The sequence below is a fragment of the Taudactylus pleione genome, unplaced genomic scaffold, assembly GCF_031769625.1.
Source record: "Taudactylus pleione unplaced genomic scaffold, aTauple2 ptg000198l, whole genome shotgun sequence".
Lineage (NCBI taxonomy): Eukaryota > Metazoa > Chordata > Amphibia > Anura > Myobatrachidae > Taudactylus > Taudactylus pleione.
Window position 1 is genome coordinate 19,154,721 of NW_028284600.1, and position 20,434 is coordinate 19,175,154.

The 20,434-nt window shown below is 43.0% G+C and overlaps 1 protein-coding gene across 2 annotated transcripts in view; it reads right to left on the reverse strand.

The window, feature by feature from the left end:
• ADGRA1 (adhesion G protein-coupled receptor A1) overlaps nt 1–20,434 on the reverse strand; it is a 1,066,191-nt gene that overhangs the window by 872,756 nt on the left and 173,001 nt on the right. For both annotated transcript variants that reach the window (XM_088476934.1, XM_088476933.1), the window contains exon 3: nt 17,760–17,831. In XM_088476934.1, coding sequence (XP_088333060.1) covers nt 17,760–17,831 — 72 coding nt within the window. The remainder of the gene's footprint in view (nt 1–17,759; nt 17,832–20,434) is intronic.

Consider the following 20,434-nt stretch of genomic DNA (forward strand, 5'->3'; position numbering starts at 1 on the left):
TAGTTATCAGAAGGAACTTAAGGACTTATTATTGATGGCAACTGCAGACGGTGTATTGACTAAAGAAGAATTAAATTTCCTGTACCCCCTCCACCCTATACTATCACCTCCCTAAAATTCACAAGACACTTCACAACCCACCTGGACACCCTATTATATCTGGGATAGGGGGTCTCACGTCCAATCTTTCGTCTTATGTTGATTTTTTTCTACAACCACTTGCTGTCTCTCTGAGATCCTACATCCGTGATACTACACAGTTTATTAATTTGATTGAAGGCTTCAAATGGAAACCCAATTATTTACTAGTCACCTGTGATGCTCAATCACTATACACTAATATTCCTCATAAAAAAGGCATAAAGACAGTAGATATGTTTTAATAGAAGGATGATGGGATCTCTGACAGACAGCGATTGTTTATCATATCCTCTATCATGTTTATTCTCACCCAAAGTTATTTTTCATTTGATCACGTGCACTATTTGCAGGTCCTTGGCACTGCGATGGGGACTAGATTTGCACAGAGTTTTGCAAATTTATATATGAGCCGTCTGGAACAACAACTCATATGGGATGGTGTATATGGTGCAAATCTAGTCCTCTATTGTCGCTATATCGACGACCTGTTTTTCATTTGGGATGGGGATGATTTATCAGTTTCTCACTTCATGAGTTATTTAAGTGGCTGGATAACGTCTCTAAAATCCAACTACACTGTATCAGTAGGAATTGCTCTTCTGATATAGTTTTTAGTTCACAAGCTCTAGACACTGTTGAAGAATTTAAAAATAAAGATTATCCACAAGCCATTCTAGATGAAGCATTAGAATATGCATCTGCTCTGGACAGGTCAGCAACATTTATTGGTAAAAATAAGTATAAAAAAGATCGTATGGGTAGCGGTCCTTGTAAAGAGGATGGAAATCCCATTAGTGGTGAGAATTTGGGCATGTCCCTATCATTTACATTTAAATACAATGTGGCAGCTAGCAGAATCGTTGGCATACTAAAAATAGAACTACCAACTACTTATGACTGACCCTATTCTATGTAATACTTTGGATGAAAAACCTATAGTCACCTTTAAAAGAGCCCAGAACCTTAGAAATACTCTAACTCTATCTAAAGTATCCTCTCCGAAAACACTTACAGGGATGGAAGTGCTAGTTTTTTATAGATGCAAACATAATAAATGTACCACATGTTCCCATGTGGTGAATAAGACTAAATCTGTAATTTCATCTCAATCCAAAAAGGAATTTAAGATTAAATCATTTATTAATTGCAACTCCTGTTTCTGTGATCTATTTACTATACCGTTCTTGCTCTATGTATTATATAGGACGTACTAAACGTAGCTTGAAGTGTAGATTTATGGAACATAGAAGAAATATTCTCAATAAATGTACTAATCATAGTGTTCCTCGCCATTTTACGTAACAGCATGAGGGGAACCCATCCAGTCTAAGGGTTATTGGTATTGAACAAATTCCAGTTACTAGTAGACGGGGAGATAGATTTAGTTAGCAAGAAGCAGCATGGATATTGAAAGTACAATAGCTTAAACCAGAAGGATTAAACAAAACAATAGATCTGGAGTTTATTTGATAACAGACTGGATCTGTTGGTTAGATCCATATATGCTTTGCCTTGACTTGATAGAACTCTCCATATGGTGAAAACTATAGATTTTGCCATTAGTGTCTTTTTGCTACAACTTCCTACTAGCCCTTTTCGTTAATTTTCTCTTTTTCTTATCTTCCCTGTCTATGATAGATATTTAGATCTGACTCTTTATAGATCTGTCATCCTGATCACCTCTGTGTAGCTGCTCATTTTTTGATTAGCTTTACTAGTTAGAATGTTGTGTCCACTTAAAACACATAAGAAGGGGTTAAATGTATTTCTATTAGGATCCCACACCTTACCCCTGATCTTCTACATGTATTTATGGGTTTAGCCCATTTAATGAAATGTATTCACTATTATGGTATATTGAATGATATGTTAAGCACATCGGATTCGTTGTGTGTATATGTATGTGTATGCATGTATATATTTATGTATATGTATACATTTATATATACGTATAAATGTTAATAAGATCTTTGTATCTGTGTATATAATAAAGGCTTTTTATGATGACAATTTGATATAGATATACAGTATAACACATTTGCTAAAAGTGTAAGTACTATGACTTTGTGAATATGCACCCTATAATATATTGATTTGAGATAGATGTTTTTTTCTAGGTTGAAAGCACACTATTGTGCTTACCTCAATTGATGAAGTAATTAAACAAATCTGTTCTCACTAATTGGTAATGGTATTTAAATCAAGCTAGTCAGACTGCAGGCTACTTCTGCCTTTTTGAAAAAGCCTCCCAGTGAGGAGAAACATGTTGAAGGATACAGAAGGAGCCTGTTATTAAGCTACTCTACAAACCTGGGGAACCATTTGCTTTGTGCCATATGCTGGGCATTTACCCCAAGGACACAGAGGTGCTACTACTCCTTTGGGACTGCCTCAGCTAGTGCCATATTCCACCTGGGCGCTGTCTGCCGTGCACGGCTGCATTGGAGGCGGCGCGTCCCTGCGTCTAGGAGTAGAGACAAGGATGACCCACGCTGGTTATTGTGCCTTTGTCCCATGTGTGACTGTGAGTAAGCTCTGCCACGGACTTTACTTTAACATCTGCTACAGACATTGGCATATTATTGGAGCTTACTGTGCTCCGCAGCACAGAGCCAGCACTGAACACACAGTGCCTATGATTTGGCACACTGCTGGAGTACATTCGGATTGATAACTAATAGCTATTAAAGTATCTGATCAGCAGATTACACGGATACAGTAACACACCTACATCTTCAACATCAGCCATAAAGAGGTGCCTCTTATCATACATATATATTTTTTTCTATTTTTCCCAGGACTGTGAGTATATGGAATTCCATTGATACACTGAATATATGCACAATGCATTTCTAATTCCACTTTATTGGAACTTTAAAACATCTGTGCACTAGCACTACTGCAACATTGTATTGTAGCTTTTTATGTGATACAGTACATTGTTGTTTTATTTTCTTGTACACATTTATTAGAATATGGACACATTAGTGTCTTATTACATAGGATTTTATGCCAATTCAATACATTATTTGAGTCATAGTGAGGACTTTCTTTCCTTTTTTTATATGGATATGTCCTAATTTCATTTTTAGATTGTATTTTATATACTGTGCTATCGTGATTAAAATAGGATATTTTATTATCTGAATGTTTTGTATCTTTTAGCGCCACCTTATACATTTTTGGTTGTAGACCAAATGATTCCGAGGGCCTTATTCATGGTTCCCCATCCCTGCGTTATAGGGTCTAGATAGTTTGATGCAAATAGCTCTCCAGGCCAAATAGGTATCATGAAATAAGACATTATGCAATATGTGAGTTGGGATAGATTTTCTAGGAGTATGCAACAAAGCAGCAGCTGAATAAAGTGAAAACATAGCTACCTCAGTAGGCGCATGGATATGTTTCCCCGTTCAATAACCAATCACCAATATACTGAATATACACCACCCTAGTAAATGTGAGAATATCGATGAGCCCCAGCCCTCCATGAGACCTAGGAAGTAGTAACTTGTTCAATGCCAACCGGGGTCTGCCATCTCTCCACAGAAATTTGGTAAAGAGCTCGGTGCAGATTTTTATGCCTGCTAGTGACATGCTAATCGGGAGCATTTGTATGGAGTAAGATAATTTAGGAAAAGCTACACTTTTAAGCAATACGATTCCAAGTAGGGACAGGGGAAGCATCTTCCAAGCATCCAGCAATTTAGTCAGTTGGGCAATAATAGGAGTATAATTAAGACGATATAGGGAGGAGGTAACCACAGGAATATTAATACCTAAGTATTTGAAATGGGAGGCTGTAATACGAAAATGTTGATAGGTATGATCCCTCAAATCCACTGCTGTGATATTCGCAAGAGGCATCAATTCTGATTTGTGTAAATTGATATTATACCCTGCAAATGATCCAAACTGGGCTAACAGAGAAATAATACTTGGTATAGATGAAGCGGTGTTGGAAACAAACAGGAGCATATCGTCTGCAAATAGTGACAATTTAAGCTCGTCCGAACCAATATGTATTCCTGTAAATCTATGTGACTGATGTATTGCTACAGCCAGGAGTTCCAGGGATATCGCAAACAAAGGTAGACATAGGACAACCCTGACGAGTGCCTCTGTGTTATGTTTTAGTTTTAATGTGCCACGAGTGTCCACAGCACTGTACAGGGAATATAAATATCAACAGTGTAACTAAACATATAAATACAAAACACTGTAAATTGACATATTTTAGGAATAAAACAGCAAGAAAACAACAAATTTGATAGGACAAGGACAAAAGATTTGTGTAGGGCAACTCATTTTGGGGGCGATGCACTAAGCCTTGGATAGAGATAAAGTACCATCCAATCAGCTCCTAACTGCCATTTATGAGGCTTGTTTGAAAAATAACAGCTAGGAGCTGATTGGTTGGTACTTTATCACTCTCCACTTTAGCTCTCTCCAAGGCTTAGCACATCTCCCCTTGTATCTTGATGGGCAAGCAGTGACGAGTTGCAGGGAGGGAATAGCAGTTTAGCAATCGATGAGCTTGTACCTAATATACTGTAAGGGAATGCATACAGTATCAGAGTCACTGAAGTGGGCTTTGAGAGAAGGAGCACAAGTGGCATGGATAACGCTACGGGTACATGAGTAAGAAGGGCCTAGCCCATGAGAGATTACATACAAAGGGGTAGGATGAACAGTTGGAAGGAATGTAGTGCTTGAATCCCGGCATTGGACTAAAGAATAGGCATCTCTCTATAATTGATTTACAGCAATACCAGAACTATCAAAGGAGATTGTTGGATTTTCAGATAATCTTTTTAACATTGATTACAAAGTACAGATCCACTAGTGCTGCAGTGAGTCCGCAGACCATATCCCACTGCCTCCAACAGCTTTGAATAAGCACTGTGACTCCGAGCAGCAGGCCTGAATAATCACAGATCACAATTGCAACTATGTAAACAGATCGAGCGATTGTTAGCCATTGCGTATGCATATGCACCGCACTGCACGTGCGCGCCAATCGCACTGTGATTATGCACACACACAGAAATCCATCACAGAGGGAGTGATAGGTCATGAGTAGGGTGGTGATGGGGAAGTGGTTGCAGAAACGCAAGCGTGCCTGTCCTTTTGACCACCATGGCATGGGCGTGCATAAATTAGCCACTGTGATTGCATACGCAGCTTGAGAGCCTTCTGCGTGTGACAGGACTTCTGAAATTTCTTCAACGGGTCAGAGCTGCTGTAATTGTGCGTGACGAGCCGATATGCTCTGATGTATATGCAGGACTGCGAGGTATTACAGATGTGAGAAAGCAGTAGTGGGCGTCTCTATGCTGGCTGAGCTGTGGCAAGCATTAGCATATTTTTGCAGCTTCTTTGCGTGCAACTGCGAACCATCAGGCCCAGTGTCAGCTTGTTGTAAAATAAAAACAGTTTTAAAAAAAAATGTTTTCAAAAATGTATATTTGGTTCTATATTGTTTGTTACTGGTACTGTTCTGTGTGCTGTACCCCAGTGAGTTTGTTCAACTAAAAAGTAAAAATCTCTTTGAATCCCTGCAGTTTGAGTTGAGCTATGAATTGAAAAATGGATAAGGATCAGTTTAGAGAAGAGCAGGAGCAGCAACCAAATACTTTCGCTGCCACTCCTGCCACCAGCCATGATCATACTAGTCCTTCAACATCATCTACTAAAGCCTATGCGACATTGTATCCAATGATGTAACCACAAGGTTACTTGAGGTGAACCTTGTGGTTACATCATTGGATACAATGTCGAGGTTCCCACCATAGACCCACCGCATGGCCTGGCAGGTAAGAGAAGGGCGCTGGCTCATTGGGAAATGCCATTTTATGTTGAGAGTCCATTTTTAATACTGTATGTCAGTTCTGTGGGGGCTGCTGTCACTGGGGGGCATTACTGTGGCATAATGTGTAAGGGACCTTATTGTGTTGTAAGGGGCTTTACTGTGGCATAATGTGTTTTAAGGGGCAGCACTGTGTGGCATAATGTGTTTTAAGGGACATTATTGTGTTGCATAATGTGTTGTAAAGGGCATTGCTATGTGGCATAATATGTTGTAAGGGGCATTAATGTGTGGCATAATGTGTTGTAAGGGGCAGTACTGTGTGGCATAATGTGTTGTAAGGGGCAGCACTGTGTTGGATAATGTGTTTTAAGGGGATTATTGTGTGGCATAATGTGTTGTAAAGGGCATTACTGTGTGGCATAATGTGTTGTAAAGGGCATTAATGTGTGGCATAATGTGTTGTAAGGGGCATTACTGTGTGGCATAATGTGTTGTAAAGGGCGTTACTGTGTGGCATAATGTGTTGTAAGGGGCATTTCTGTGTAGCATAATGTTGTCACCGGGTGTTCATTCACTCAACTCCTCCCCGTCAGTTGCTCCATCATCCTTGGTCTGTCCTGGATTGGCTCCTGTGGATATTTCCTGCTGGTGCGAAGGCTGCTCCAGTGGGGGTGATAGCGTTTCATGTGTTTCCGGTTTTGGTGTTGTCTCCTATTATCCAGTCAAATACCTAGTTCTCCTGTCAGCTTTAGTTACCTGCCATTTGTGTCATCTAGGTGGCACGTTCCGCATATCTACCACCTGCCGTTTGTGTCATCTAGGTCGGCATGGTCTGTATATCCACGTTCTGCCGTTTGTGTCATCCAGGCGGCACAGACACCACTCAGTGTCCAGAGTGCACAGTTTAGCGTCCAGCTGCTTGTGTCAACCTGGCGCTACAGGCCGCAATCCAGCGTCCAAAGTATGCTATCCAGCATACACCACTTGTGTCAACCCGGCAGCACAGGCCGCAACCCAGCGTCCAAAGTATGCAACCCAGCATACCACTGCCTGTGTCAACCCGGCGGCACAGGTCCTTCATCAGACCACCATAGCCAAGGCTGCTGCACAGCCCAAAGGCTGCATTTTGTTCTACGGCCCACAGGCCACAGCTTGCCAAGGTTTACCAGCCCACAAGGCTGCTGCACAGCCCAAAGGTTGCATCTTGTTCTACAGCCCACAGGCCACAGCTTGCCAAGGTTTACCAGCCCACAAGGCTGCTGCAAAGCCCAAAGGCTGCATCTTGTTCTACGGCCCACAGACCACAGCTTGCCAAGGCTGCTACATGGTCCAAAGGCTGCATCTTGTTTTACTACCCACAGGCCACAACAAGCCAAGACTTACCAGCCCTCAAGGCTGCTGCAGGGCCCAAAGGCCGCATCTTATCTTACTCCCTCGGGCCACGACTAGTCAAAGACTGCCGCATAGCCCAGAGGCTATATCAACTTCTCTAGCCCTCAGGTCACAACTAGTTAAAAGCCTACCAGCCCTCAAGGCTGCTCCATGGCTGCACCTAGCCAAGTGTTCCACCCCTCAAGGCTGTTGCGGGACTATGGGCCTGATTCAGAACCGCTCGTAAGCGGCCGCTCGTTCGTTCCGAGCGATGTTTGCACAACTGCGCATGCATACGGATCGTAATACGCATGCGCGAACCAGTCAGTGCGGCTGAAAATCGTTTGTTCGCTAAATAGCGAATGCCTGCTATTTTGAGTGACATGAGGAGGCGTATGTGGGTGGTAACAGGGGAAGGTGCTTGAAAACGGGGAGTGGAGATCAGAACGCAGGCGTGCTTAATGGTCCAAACGGGCGTTTTATGGGTGTGCATAATTAATACAGAAGCGTCATTGACCACGTCACTGGGTTATTTTATAGTCAGAACTGCTCGCAAGATTGTGGTAGGAAAAACCAACCACAAGAATAGCGAGCAGTTCATACGCTGGTCGATGTACTCGATTAATCTAATAAATAGCGGACATGACGTAGGATGTGAGTGGCCAGGGGGCGTAGTTTTCCAAAAAACGACCGCAAGTTTTGTTCACTCGTTCAGACCTAGAGGCGTGACCAGACCGCAAAGAGCGAACGGTTCATTTGAATAGCCACCCCTTTTTTCTGAACGAGCGAGCGCAAATAGCGTCCGGCTCTGAATCAGGCCCTATATCCTCAAAAGATAATACCCGTTCCATAACAAATGTGTTGTAAGGGGCATTACTGTGTGGCACAATGTGTTGTAAGGGGCATTAATGTGTGGCATAATGTGTTGTAAGGAGCACTACTGTGTCACAAAACCACACATCCTTTTCGTCCTCTATGTTGTATTTTTTTTGGGGGGGACGCCAAATTACTGCCTTGCCCTGGGTGACGAAAATCCTAGTTTCAACCCTGCCTAGCTGTCAACTACAAAAGCATAGGAAGTTTCAGCAAGTCTAGCTTACTTGCACTAAGTAGCTGGGTTTTTGTTTATCAAAGAGACTCTGCAGTCACTTTCCCCAGGCAGTGAGAAAATGAATGTCCAGCCTGACAGCTTTTAACATACTCACACAGGTCCAAATACTAATCAGCCTACTCTTAGGTACCTATACATCTGCAATGTATTGAGCCAATTGCCTGAGAAGCCGGGGTCGGGGCATCAGTGAAATCCGACATGTTGGATTTCACTGATTTGCCAATTACGATCAAAATATGATCATGATCATATCAACACAGGTTGCGTACATATTGCCAATGCCGAAACACTCTTTCTGCCTCAGAGTTCCCATAGCAACCAATCAGATTACTGCTATTATCTTCTAAAAGGTGCTAGGTAAATGATAAGTAGAATCTGATTTGGTTGCTATGGGCAACAGCTCCACTTCTATAAACCTGCACTTTAGTAAATATACCCCTTAGACTCTTCTATAACACAGAAGGCCTGATTCAGAGCAGCTCGCTAGATGCGATCGCTCGCACGATGTGTATGCAAATTGTGTAGGCAGTGCAATTTATTAGAGCGGCCAGTATTTCTTAGAGAGTGATCACATAGTGTATGCAGACACCCACCAGCCTGTTTTAAGACGACCACTTGTGCACGTCATGTCCAGGAAGTGTATGCAATCATCGGTACATCGGGTAACATCGGATGCTATCGCAGCACTTGAGGTTGACCATTCCCTGCCGCAAGCACTGCGAGCACTTCAGTGTAAAAACAAGCCAGGTGACGTGTACTATTGTGGTACCCCCAAACTTACAGCCCACTATACTTAGTGGCTTAACAGGTTCGTTATTAGAAATTGGTTATTGTACAGTGATTTCCTCCAGAATAAACACAAATTAGGTAAGAAAATGTTATCTTTATTCTTCAGGCTCGTTCCAGCAACTTTTTCCTTTGATGAACAAATTCACACCAAACAACTTGTACCAAGTATTACAAATATAATTTAGAATAAATGACTTACAAAACTCTATAAATAACCTTTTTGAATCAACTTTTCCTACATACTGTATCATAAAATAATAATTCTCGAGTGAAGATTTGGTAAACATATATAAGCATTAAGCATTACAACTGTATCTTAATAATTTTTCTTTAAACTTTATCCTGCTGTATAAAATAACCAGCCACCCCTAAATGTCACTTTAGATGTAACTAGGTTATAACCGCGGTGGTGCACAACTCTCTCTCTCTTTGCAGTGACTCCTGGATAACTGGCTGCGGGTTACATTAGGTGCTGATCTTGGGCGTAATAGCTAGTTCTGAAACTACAGAGTCTGTCTAGCTTGTCTCTTAAACTCCTTTAAATCTTTCGCTGTTCTCCTTAAAGTACAGTCCGCAGCGCTTATTGTTATAACTATATGCGGCAGCGATGGGCTTTTCTTACTCCTTGTCCCACAGCCTATACTGAGTGGAGAACTGCTCAGTCTGTCCATACATTTGGGGAGATAGCACCTGAACTAACAGTTGGCGACTGGACAGTGTCTGTCTCTATGCTCAGTGTCACAGCTCCCTCCTCTGCTATCTGCACTGCTAGTGATGAGACTCGCTGCCTTTGTGGTGTAATATGCTGGTGATTTGGTTGGCCTAAGGTATGTATTGTGTTACCTCAGGAGCTTCAGTACTCACTATGCTGGGCTCACTGCTTCTTTAGCTCTCAGCTGTCCTCCTTTATGTACTGGTGGACTGAAGTAACTAGGGGCAGTTTTCTCTGGTGTCTGTAGCTGGCTCTCCAAGGGCTTCTCAGCCTGTCTCTGGTGTCAGTCACTGAGTACATCTTTGATGGTGGGAGGAGAATCTCCCCTCAGTCTGCGCCACCTCTACTGTTGTGACACAGGGCTTTATTTTGACCATAAGGTTAGCAACACCCCTGCTCCATCCTCAGGTACCTCAGCATACTCTCTGACCAACTGCTGCTCGCTCCCAACTGTCACTTTCCTACCACCTGACACTGGTCATGTGACCTGCTCCTGAGCTGCTGCTGAAACTGCTTTGAATTGTCTGTCTGTGTAATAATAACAGACATGCGCTGTAATGCGATGCACGGTGTCAGGTGTAATATCTTCCATAGTGGGGTATTACACTATGATGCTGTCTTTTAATTACGCACACCTCTAAAATGCCGTTGAGATGCTCAGGCACGCCTGCGTTTGCACCTCCACTCCCCCGTTTTTAATGGTCAGCCCTGTTACCTTCTACAAAAGGCTTCTCCTGTCACTCACTCTGCTGGGCTGTCTATGTGCAGCGAGTGAATGCATTGTGAACTTTCGCTAAGGTATGCACATGTGCACTGCGATGCATACACACTACATACCATTGGCAGCAGCGAAAGTTTGCATCTTAGCGAGCGGGTCTGAATGAGCTCCAGAGTTCTAACATAATAGGCCCTCATTCAGAGCCGTACGCTCTGAGCAGAGGGCACGCTCTGAATGAGGGCCGTCCTCCATAACTATGGAGCGTCCTCCTGGACGCTCGTATAGCTGTGGGTCACCACCCACAGCCTATACGAGCGTGCAGTTTGATGGCCGCGATGGTCTTGACCATCGCGACCATCGAAACTGCGAGCCGGAGCCTGCGGTTGAGGTTTTCAACCGCAAGGCCCGGAGTGATTTTGGCTCTATCAGAGCCAAAATCACTCCCACTGACATCACTAATGATGTCAGTGGGCCGGCTTCTGACGGTAGGCGTTCCCTTAGGAACGCCCCCGTCAGGGAGGCACGCCCACCAAAGGGGGCGTACTGTCAATCAACATCGACAGCACGCCCCCTTTGATCAGACACAACGAGCGAAGGAAAGTCCTTCGCTCGTCGCGTCTGGCGCATGCGCACGACGGAGCTTCCTCCGTCGTGCGCATGCTCAGTGCAGAACATCGACCCACTTGCGAGCAGACAGCCGGTCGCGAGTGGGTCTGAATCAGGCCCATAGTCTTAACCTCCATGGAGTCAGTCTCTTGCTGGGCTTCAGGTATTCTATACAGCTTTAACTTAACCTTGACCTCTTCTTCTATGACAAATGCTTAATTACAGTATGTCTGTTCAGCTGGGTAGACACATGAGAAAGTATGGCACTGATTAGAGGTCAATATATCAATATAGGTTCATCATCAACAGCTGTGGTTCTGCAGCTACAAAGCAGTAATGAAGAGTCTGGCAATTCTTCCACAAACCATGCAGAAATCTATAGCAAGTATACGTGCCAAATCACAGCAAGTATATACAAACACAGCAAAGCATAAATATATAAATACATGCATATTAATATACATAAAAGACAATAAAAAAAATAAGATAAACACAAATATTAGAATAAACACATATAAAAAAATGCTCTGATACCAAAAAATATATAAACATATATTATTTCAAATAAATATGTCTTAATAAGCAAGTATGAGAGCCGGTTAGCTAGTGAGTCCAGTTAGTAAAGCAGCACTTTAGGGCAAGAAATGGTTAATAAGACAATCTTAAATTAAAGTATCAGCTTGTCAAGCAGTATGGTTAAAGAGTATATAGTCATTCCCAGTGGTAGAGCACGGTATTAAATAAGGTTTCCAGCATAGGGGAGGCCACACTGTTATCCAGACTCTGTAGTGAATTCTCACTGACACCTGACATCTGATCTCCACAATGATATAGCTGTTAGAGCCAAGAAACGTTTCTCATCCCCCAGAAGAAATGAACAGGACTGATGCAGTGGTGGTCAATGGTATAATGCAGCTCTGAGGCTGCTGATGCTGGAATGTGCTGCTCTGCATTACCCGGCTAGGAGGGACCTGAAGATCTCCGCAGGACAGTCGGTGCATGCGGAGTAGTAGGACAGAGGCAGTGTCAGTTGCTGCTGCTTGTTTGATGTTCGTGGCTGACCTGGGCACACAAAGGGGGCGGAATCACTGATGCATTTCATCCTCTGGACAGGACTTTCTCAAAGTGACTGGGTACTCTTCACTCTGCACCTTTTAATCCCCCAAACAGGCTGTGTTCTACTTATTACACAATTGAATGTTCGGCCAGGTAGCTCTGAAAATATATTCCTGTTCCTTATGAGGAATTCTTTAGCCTCTTTAGCCTGCTCTTTTGAGCAGCTGGTAGTGTCCCTGACATCTTTACTTCTGAAAATAAAGGTAGGGAGGCTGCAGTGTTAACCTATCCTTGCAGGGTTTTATTAGGTTAACATGGAAAATTTGTTCAGGCTTTCTTTTTCCCGGTTGGTTCACTTTACTGTTAACTTTCTCCCTTGTCTCAGACAAACACTGCCATTTAGCAATTAACTTGCTTTCCACCATGGGTACCAAAACAAGACCTTCCACGGACAAACGTACATACACAGGCATTCCAATTATATACTCTCTGTTGAGCGCTTGTTGGGCCTGATCCATGTGCTCCCTGACAATGGGCACCATGGCCACAATCCCGCTCTGCATCTGAAACACGTGTTCAACAATACTTTTTTAAGGAGTGGGCTGCCCTTCCAAAGTCTCCTTTGCAATATCCAGCAACCATTTGTGATGTCTCCTGTACAACAAATCAAACAAAGAACAGTGTAGAGCACTGAGGAAGTTCTCTAATGGGCAGTAACAAACATAGCAACAAACAATCCTCATTTTTCCAATCCTTATTTAAACATTTTTTTTTTTTTTTAGTTTTGTTGAACCTTTCTACCAACCCATCAGTCTGGGGATGGTAAACTGATGTCCTGAGATGAGTGACCTTATACAACTTGTACAATTCTTTCAGAATTGTAGACATAAAGGGGGTACCTTGTACATTCAGGCTCTTTTTACATATTCACACTCTTCTAAAGACATACATCTGCTCTCTAGCTATCATGTGGTTGAGATATTGTGCAAAAGGATTGCCTCAGGATACCGGATAGCATAATTCATTATCACTAGGATATACATTTGACCCCAAGCAGACATTAATAAGTGCTCAACATGATCCATAACTACTGTATCCTGTCACATGAGACCTCTATAATAGGCATGGGCACTAGTGGGCTCCTGAAGTGGGGTCTGGGAGCATGATACTGGCACTTGGAACAGGAAGAACAATATTCCAACAACTCTTTACGTACCCCTGGCCAAAAGAACAGCTGTAAAATCCTTTCAGTTGCTAGGTCAAAAATGGTTCTCCTATATGGCTGAGGAACAACCAGTTGTTCTAACCCATCTTCACCCCTATTCATCATTTTGTATAACAGCTCATTACGTATGGCCTTGTGTGGGTATGCAAGCTTGTCAACAGGCTCTACTGGCTCTCCATTAATAAATTAACCTTTTTTTCTGTTTTTTATTAGGATGAGGTCTTTTAACTGTTCTGATACAAACAGTTTCTTCCTCACCTCAAGGTTAGGCATACTTTCAGCTCTATCTACAGCTTCTCCTTCCACCACAGGAGGTGTCTCATTTTGACCCTCATCATTTGCTACTTTCCCAGCCATATTAGCAAAAGGAAATGGCTCTGGGAGTCCAGAGGACACATCCACTGCCAGGGGATCATCAGCACTGTACAATGGCTCTATACCTTACCCACCTGTGACCATATGGAATTTTCATAATTTCTAAAAATGGGGAAAATCTCTCTCTATTATAGCCACATGCACCAATGAAGGGACCCATTCTACTTTAACAAATAGCTGAACCATCATGGTTCTCAATATTCACTTCAGCAGTGATATAATGCCAGTTACACCAACAGTTGTTCACTGGAACTTTTATGAGTTTACTAACCTAGCTTTCACAAGAGTAATTAAACTTCCTGAGTCTAACAATGCCTCTATCTGGTTGCCCTCCATAGAAATTATACACATTTGTTTTTCTGGCTCAGCCAGAGGTAAAACAGCACAGGCTAACCTGGCAAAAAAAGATGTTCTGTGACATTCAAAGGCAACATCACATTACATGGGTTCTTGAACATCTGGAAAATTAGCAATAACGTGTCCTAGCATACCACACCTAAAACATGTAAACATATGGTTGTGAAATCTTTTGAGTGGCAGGCTCCTTCCTGGCCCCACTGGCCAGTCTCCAGACGTCAAGCCTACAGTCTCTATATTTTAAGTTCTCTTAACCACCCCCAATATGCTTTTCCCATGGAACAGTCTTACCAGATGTTACTGAATTGTGCTGTCACGGATCTACGGCCAGATACCCCTCCACCATTTCAACCAACTTCTATAGCTGTGGTAGGGTCCACATGGCTCACAGATTTGCATAAAACCATGGGCAGAGACCCCAAAGAACAGTCCATGACAACTCTTTCAATCATCTGTGGACTAGTTAATGTCTCTGGCTGTAACAATTTCTTGGTCAAATGGATAAGGTTGTGCAGAGTAAGCTTTTTGAGGTTCTCCGTTAGAAAAGGTGGGCCCAATGTTCTTTAGGCTAACTCTCACACTTGGTGGTTCTCTCAAAAGGTGGTATTTTTTTGAAGAAAGTCTCTAGCTCGTATAGAACTGGAGCTGGTCACTGAGCTGGAGAACACATTTTTAGCCAACACTGCCAGCTGCTGTACCACATCAGTGAAGGCTCCAAGCTGTTACTTAATGGCTTCCTGAAAGTTTTCATTAGCTGTAGCCTGGTTTATATTGGCCTGGACCAACTGCATGATCAGTTTTTCCATATTATCAGGTTTACACAGACAACTTTGAAGCCGCTTTTACTCAAGATATGTATCAACAACTGTTTTCCACAACCCTGCACACCGAACTCCACTTGGACTTCCCTTTGTACACATTGGGCCTGATTCAGCAAGGATCGCTATTGTGATCGCAATAGCGATCATGCATGCAAAGATATGGTAATGATTGAGATCACAATGCCATAAACAGCCTAACATTAGCATGCCCCCTTTACCTTACACACATCCATCCACACTTAGCAAAACCTGCGAATGGCATCGCATTGGCTAAGTTATGCACACCCCTGTAACTGCAAACGTGCTGGCACACCTGCGTTTTGCTGACCACCTCCCGTCAAAAGGTACTTCCTGTCAATCACTCTGCGATTGGTCTGTGTAGTCACTGCGATCGCAATCCCGATCGCCGTGGAGTCTTCGTGCACACGCACAGCTATGCATATGCATGCGCAGAACACAATAAGCGGCCAATTGCGTGCGTTATTGCAGCTGCGATCGGTAATGAATAAGGCCCATTGTGCGGTACTGTAACTCCTAGCCCTTGTCATTTCCTCCAACTTTACTTTGGGCTGTATCTAGGGTCTGGCCTATTTCCAAGCACACAGAGACCTGCTTCCTGCAGGACTCTCAAGGCTGCTCCTCTAAATATGTGCAGATCTCTTGCCTGCATTCTCCTCCTGGGCTGCAGTGAATGCGTTGCCACCCCAATGCTCAATTGTATAATCAAGTACAGGGGAGGGGGAGGGGGGTGGTAAGCCTACGATGGCGCAATTCATAACAAATTGGTTCACTGGGCAAGTAGGTGTCATCCAGGAGGTTGGTCTACCAGAAATGGCAGTAGACTAGGCAAGAATGTTGTATAGGCTCTCTGTCAATAAATGAATAACTTTATATTTCTAACCTATATCTGTGGTTTTTAGCCATGTCTTATATTATCCAGCACAGATTAAATTAAGTATTCTGAGAAACAGTACAAAGCTGCATGGCTTCTTTCTGGATACAACGATATCCAATGCTGAGAGTGCAATAGTGCTATGTGGTATTACAGAGGAAATAAAGTAGACTAATTATACAAATACAGGATTAAAAAGCAGAAAAAGAGATGTAGTAAAACTTTCTGGGTTGATGGGATACTGTCGGAGTAGGATTTACGCTGGCAGAGTCGAAGTGCAGAGTATAACAGATGGATCCCCGGTCTTCACCAAGAACAGCCTCAAGGCGGGATGAGCTTCACTGCTGGGAAGCCACAGGTCTCAGGACCCAGTATAACGTTTCTGGGTGGATAGGATACTGTCAGAGCAGGGTGTGGGAGTGTAACTGAAGCAAGGTACAGAATCTGCAGGCAAGAGCATAGTCAGGAAGTTTGAGGTCGGGGTCACAGGCAAAGCAGCAGTACAGTGAGACAAGTCGAGGTCAGGGGCGCTGGTGCAGGTAGCAGAAGTAGAAAGACAAGCCAAGATCAGGGACACAGTCAGAGAATCATAGGCAGGAGAAGCAGGGTCCAGTACACAAGCAGAAATCACAAGCATACGCTGAAGCAAGATAAGTGACCTACTACTCTAGTACTGTATAATGTTTAGAAACTTTCTTAAATAGGGTATTGATTCAAATTTGTCACAGTGATGTCACAGTCATGAGTGTATCCCTATGAGAGGGGTTGAAGCCCACCCGCACATGCTGGCCAGAGAGATGTACACCGGGCAGCCTGCTGAGCAGGAAAGCAGGCTGTTTGGATACACCACAGGACTCGGTAAGTCGGCACCAACTGCTGTATCATCATGACACATACAGATGGGTCCACATACATCTAGCATAGCTTCCTGGCGCATTAAATAGCCCTTGCAGTTGCGCCATGCCGTGGCATGACTCAGTAGCACTGAATGTCTTTTTTCGTGCGTATTTTTACCTTCAAATGCGTCTTATTCGCGCAACACTGCAAATAGATAGCACAAGCAGCTTCCGCTGATTAAAATGATATGCAGCATGCCTATGTTCTCTGTGCGTCTGCGGGTGTATCTGCATGCTAAACACTACTTTATGTTACAGCCGCTGACACTGTAACATAGCATTTGGTATGCAGATGCACCCGCACTCACTCACAGAACACAGGCATGCTACATATCATTGCAATCAGCAGAAGCTGCTTGTGCTATCTATTCGCATCATTGTGCGAATAAGACGCATTTGAAGATAAAAAGATGCACAAATAGATGCTCGGCGCTACCGAGTCACACCGAGTTCCCGCGTTGTGTGGCGCGACTTGTAGCGCACGGTAGATAGATGTATGTGGGCACATCTGTAGAAGGAAAAATTTATACATTTAGTAAAAGTTATAAGAGGACATGTGTAAACAAATAAACAGATTACAGCATGTTGAGGAGAAATCCTCCTTTAATTCCGCAATGCCATTTTCATTCTAGTGATGCTGTAGCATATTGTGGATAATTGTAGCAAAATTCATATTTACAGTACAGTGGGGACAGTAAAAGGAGAAGCAATCATTGTATTACGTCCTCCACTTGCCTAAAAAAGTACTGTAATAGTCTATACCCTGTGCCAGCAGCTGATTTACTGTTATTGCTTGGTGACATATTGCTGTTCCCTGTGGTAAAAATGTTGATGTGAACACAATTTACAAAGTAATTCAAACAGAATTAATACTTACAGACGCCTTAGTTCAAAAAGTCCATAAAAGGCCCCCGGCTCCATGGTGCTAATCAAGTTATTCCTCAGATCTCTAGAGACAGAAATGTACACAGCAATTCATTATCAGGGAATGGACTATTGTAAATTGACATCAGGCAACGCATCAATTGACATAAATTTCAGTTTACCATTGAATATGAAAAGCAACCTAAGTAATTATGATGAATTACAGACATAACTCACCAACTATGAGTTTAGCTTTATTTTAGCTTGCGCTGCAAAGTTGGTGTAATGGTTTGCGTTACTGCCTCAAAGCACTGAGGTCTTGGGTTTGATTCCCACCACAGCCCCAACTGCATGGAGTTTGTATATTCTCCCTGTGCTTGTGTGGGTTACCTCCCACAATCCAAAAATAAACTGGCAGGTTAATTGGCTTCTGACAAAAATTAACCTTAGTGTGTGGGCTCTATTTACTACAATCCGCATTTAGAATGCAGATTGTAGTGTGATATTTCCGGGAATATCACAGGTAATATCACAGGGACTTGTTAAAAAACACCTTGCAGGACAGAGCTTGCGATAAAGCTCTGTCCCTGTGAATCTCCTCCGCAGCCTTATCACTATATTTTTGGGTAAAAATGGTGCAGCGCATGCGCCAACCAGCCACCACTACACCCCCCCATGATCTCGTCAACCGCACCCTCCAGTGATCCCTGTGACCCCCCCCCCTGTGTTTTCACTTACCTGCGGTGATCGGTTCTCCGGAGGTGTCCTCCCTCCAGATCTCCAGTCAGCTGGTCTCCCATCCTGCACTGTGACCCGGTCAGCTGTTCTATGCAGCAGCTGACCAGGGTTACGGTGCAGGATGGGAGACCAGCTGACCGGAACCACAGGGACATCACCGGAGCACTGATCACTGACCCTGGACGGTTTTTTTTTTTACATTTATTTATTTTTTTAGCAGTGATCAGCTTGTGGTCTGTTTAGACCAGACAGCTGATCACTGAGGCTCCGTGCTCTGCTCTGCATGTTAGAGCAGAGCAAGAGTCTGGTAACCGGGGGAAAGCCTGGATAACGCCATGTTTTATTTTTAGTAGATCTCAGACAGATCGCATTTCCCATTACAATTATGGGAAATGCGATCTGCTTACTAAAAATATGTGATAATTAGGGCTTGAAGTAGAATTTTACGAATTCTCCTCCAATTGACCTTTAATAAATTTAGGGTGATACTAAAATAATGTGAAAAGGCTGTGAAAACACCCTTTTTCACTTTATTTGAATAAAACTAATTTTAATAAATAGAGCCCATAGAGAATATAGATTGTAAGCTCCACTGAGGCAGGGTCTGATGTGAATGGACAAATGTTCTCTCTAAACTGCTATATAAATAACTGGTAATAAATAAATCTAGTGGAGACAGCCATATTGTGATCTAAGTCGATACTCACAAGCTTGCATCCTACCCCTGATTCTAATACATAATTAATATTACCAGATTATATTTAATTGAAAGGCTAAATATTGGTTTACCTCTGTTGTGTGAAATCAAGAGGAACACTTCTAAGGAGTTAAAATGTCCAGTGGTTTTTAAATATGACTATATTACAGTCTGGACTGAGAACATCCATTTGGGATTAGTAAAGCAAGTTATTAAATGGCTTTCCAGCACATGTACGCTTTCTCTTGACAATTGTGAAACCTAAGTTTATTACATAGCAGTTCAATCATCGCTTGCTTGAGATGCAGGCGGTGCATTGTTAAATGTTGAAATATGGTTTTGGAGTCTTAGGGACTAGTTTAAAATTCTGAACTGAAATCTCAGACGTCGTCTATTTGGGTACTTACCACTGTAAAGTAATGATATATCATTAGAGGATTAGCGAGTAGGGAAGAGGGACAGTCTTGCTGTGCAGTAAATGCAGGAAAAGAAAACATGCTTCAGGGACATGATCGGTGTTAAGGCCTTTGTTTATTTACTGGCTTGTAGCTTTTTACAGTCAAGCATTTAATTATCGGTTTGCAGTCTTTTTTTTTTTACGGAACCTGGGCATTCAGCCCGTGTTGACCTTCCGCCTGAGCAGCGCACCATACTGTAAAACTGAGCAGAATGCAGAATAAACTGGACTTAGAAAAATGGAAAACTGATAGATGAATAAAATAATAGATTAAGAAAAGTCTATGTTACACCAAGCGTTGCCATGATTAATCGTGTGCATGGCAACTGTAGTCCTCATATGGATCAGTGATCCTTTTTAGAAGCATGTCTAATCTGCATTCCATGAAAGGGAAAACAGCTCAGGTGGAGGGGTCACATGGGCTGACCGCCAAAGAGCAGTTTACCCTACCTTTGCTATATATTATTCAGAATGAGATGTAAATGTGATTTGCAGCTTTTTTGCAACTATGGGGTCTGGACAAGGATTGGGATGGGCGCGCAGTTACGGCCAAAGTGTAGTGAGGGTGTGTAGTTGTGAACTTCGACCAAAATGTCTGGCAACAAGTCGTCTGGAGGAGTCTGTTTTGCAGGTGTTATAACACATACACTCACTAGTATATACTATATACACTAGTATATTGGACCTGGGTCACCTCAATCTCCACCCCCGCTCTCTCCGATCCCATCCTCCACTCTGTCCAGCCCTGCCCCCCTCTCTGCTGTTCTGACCCCCCAACCCTCCACTTAGTCACAGC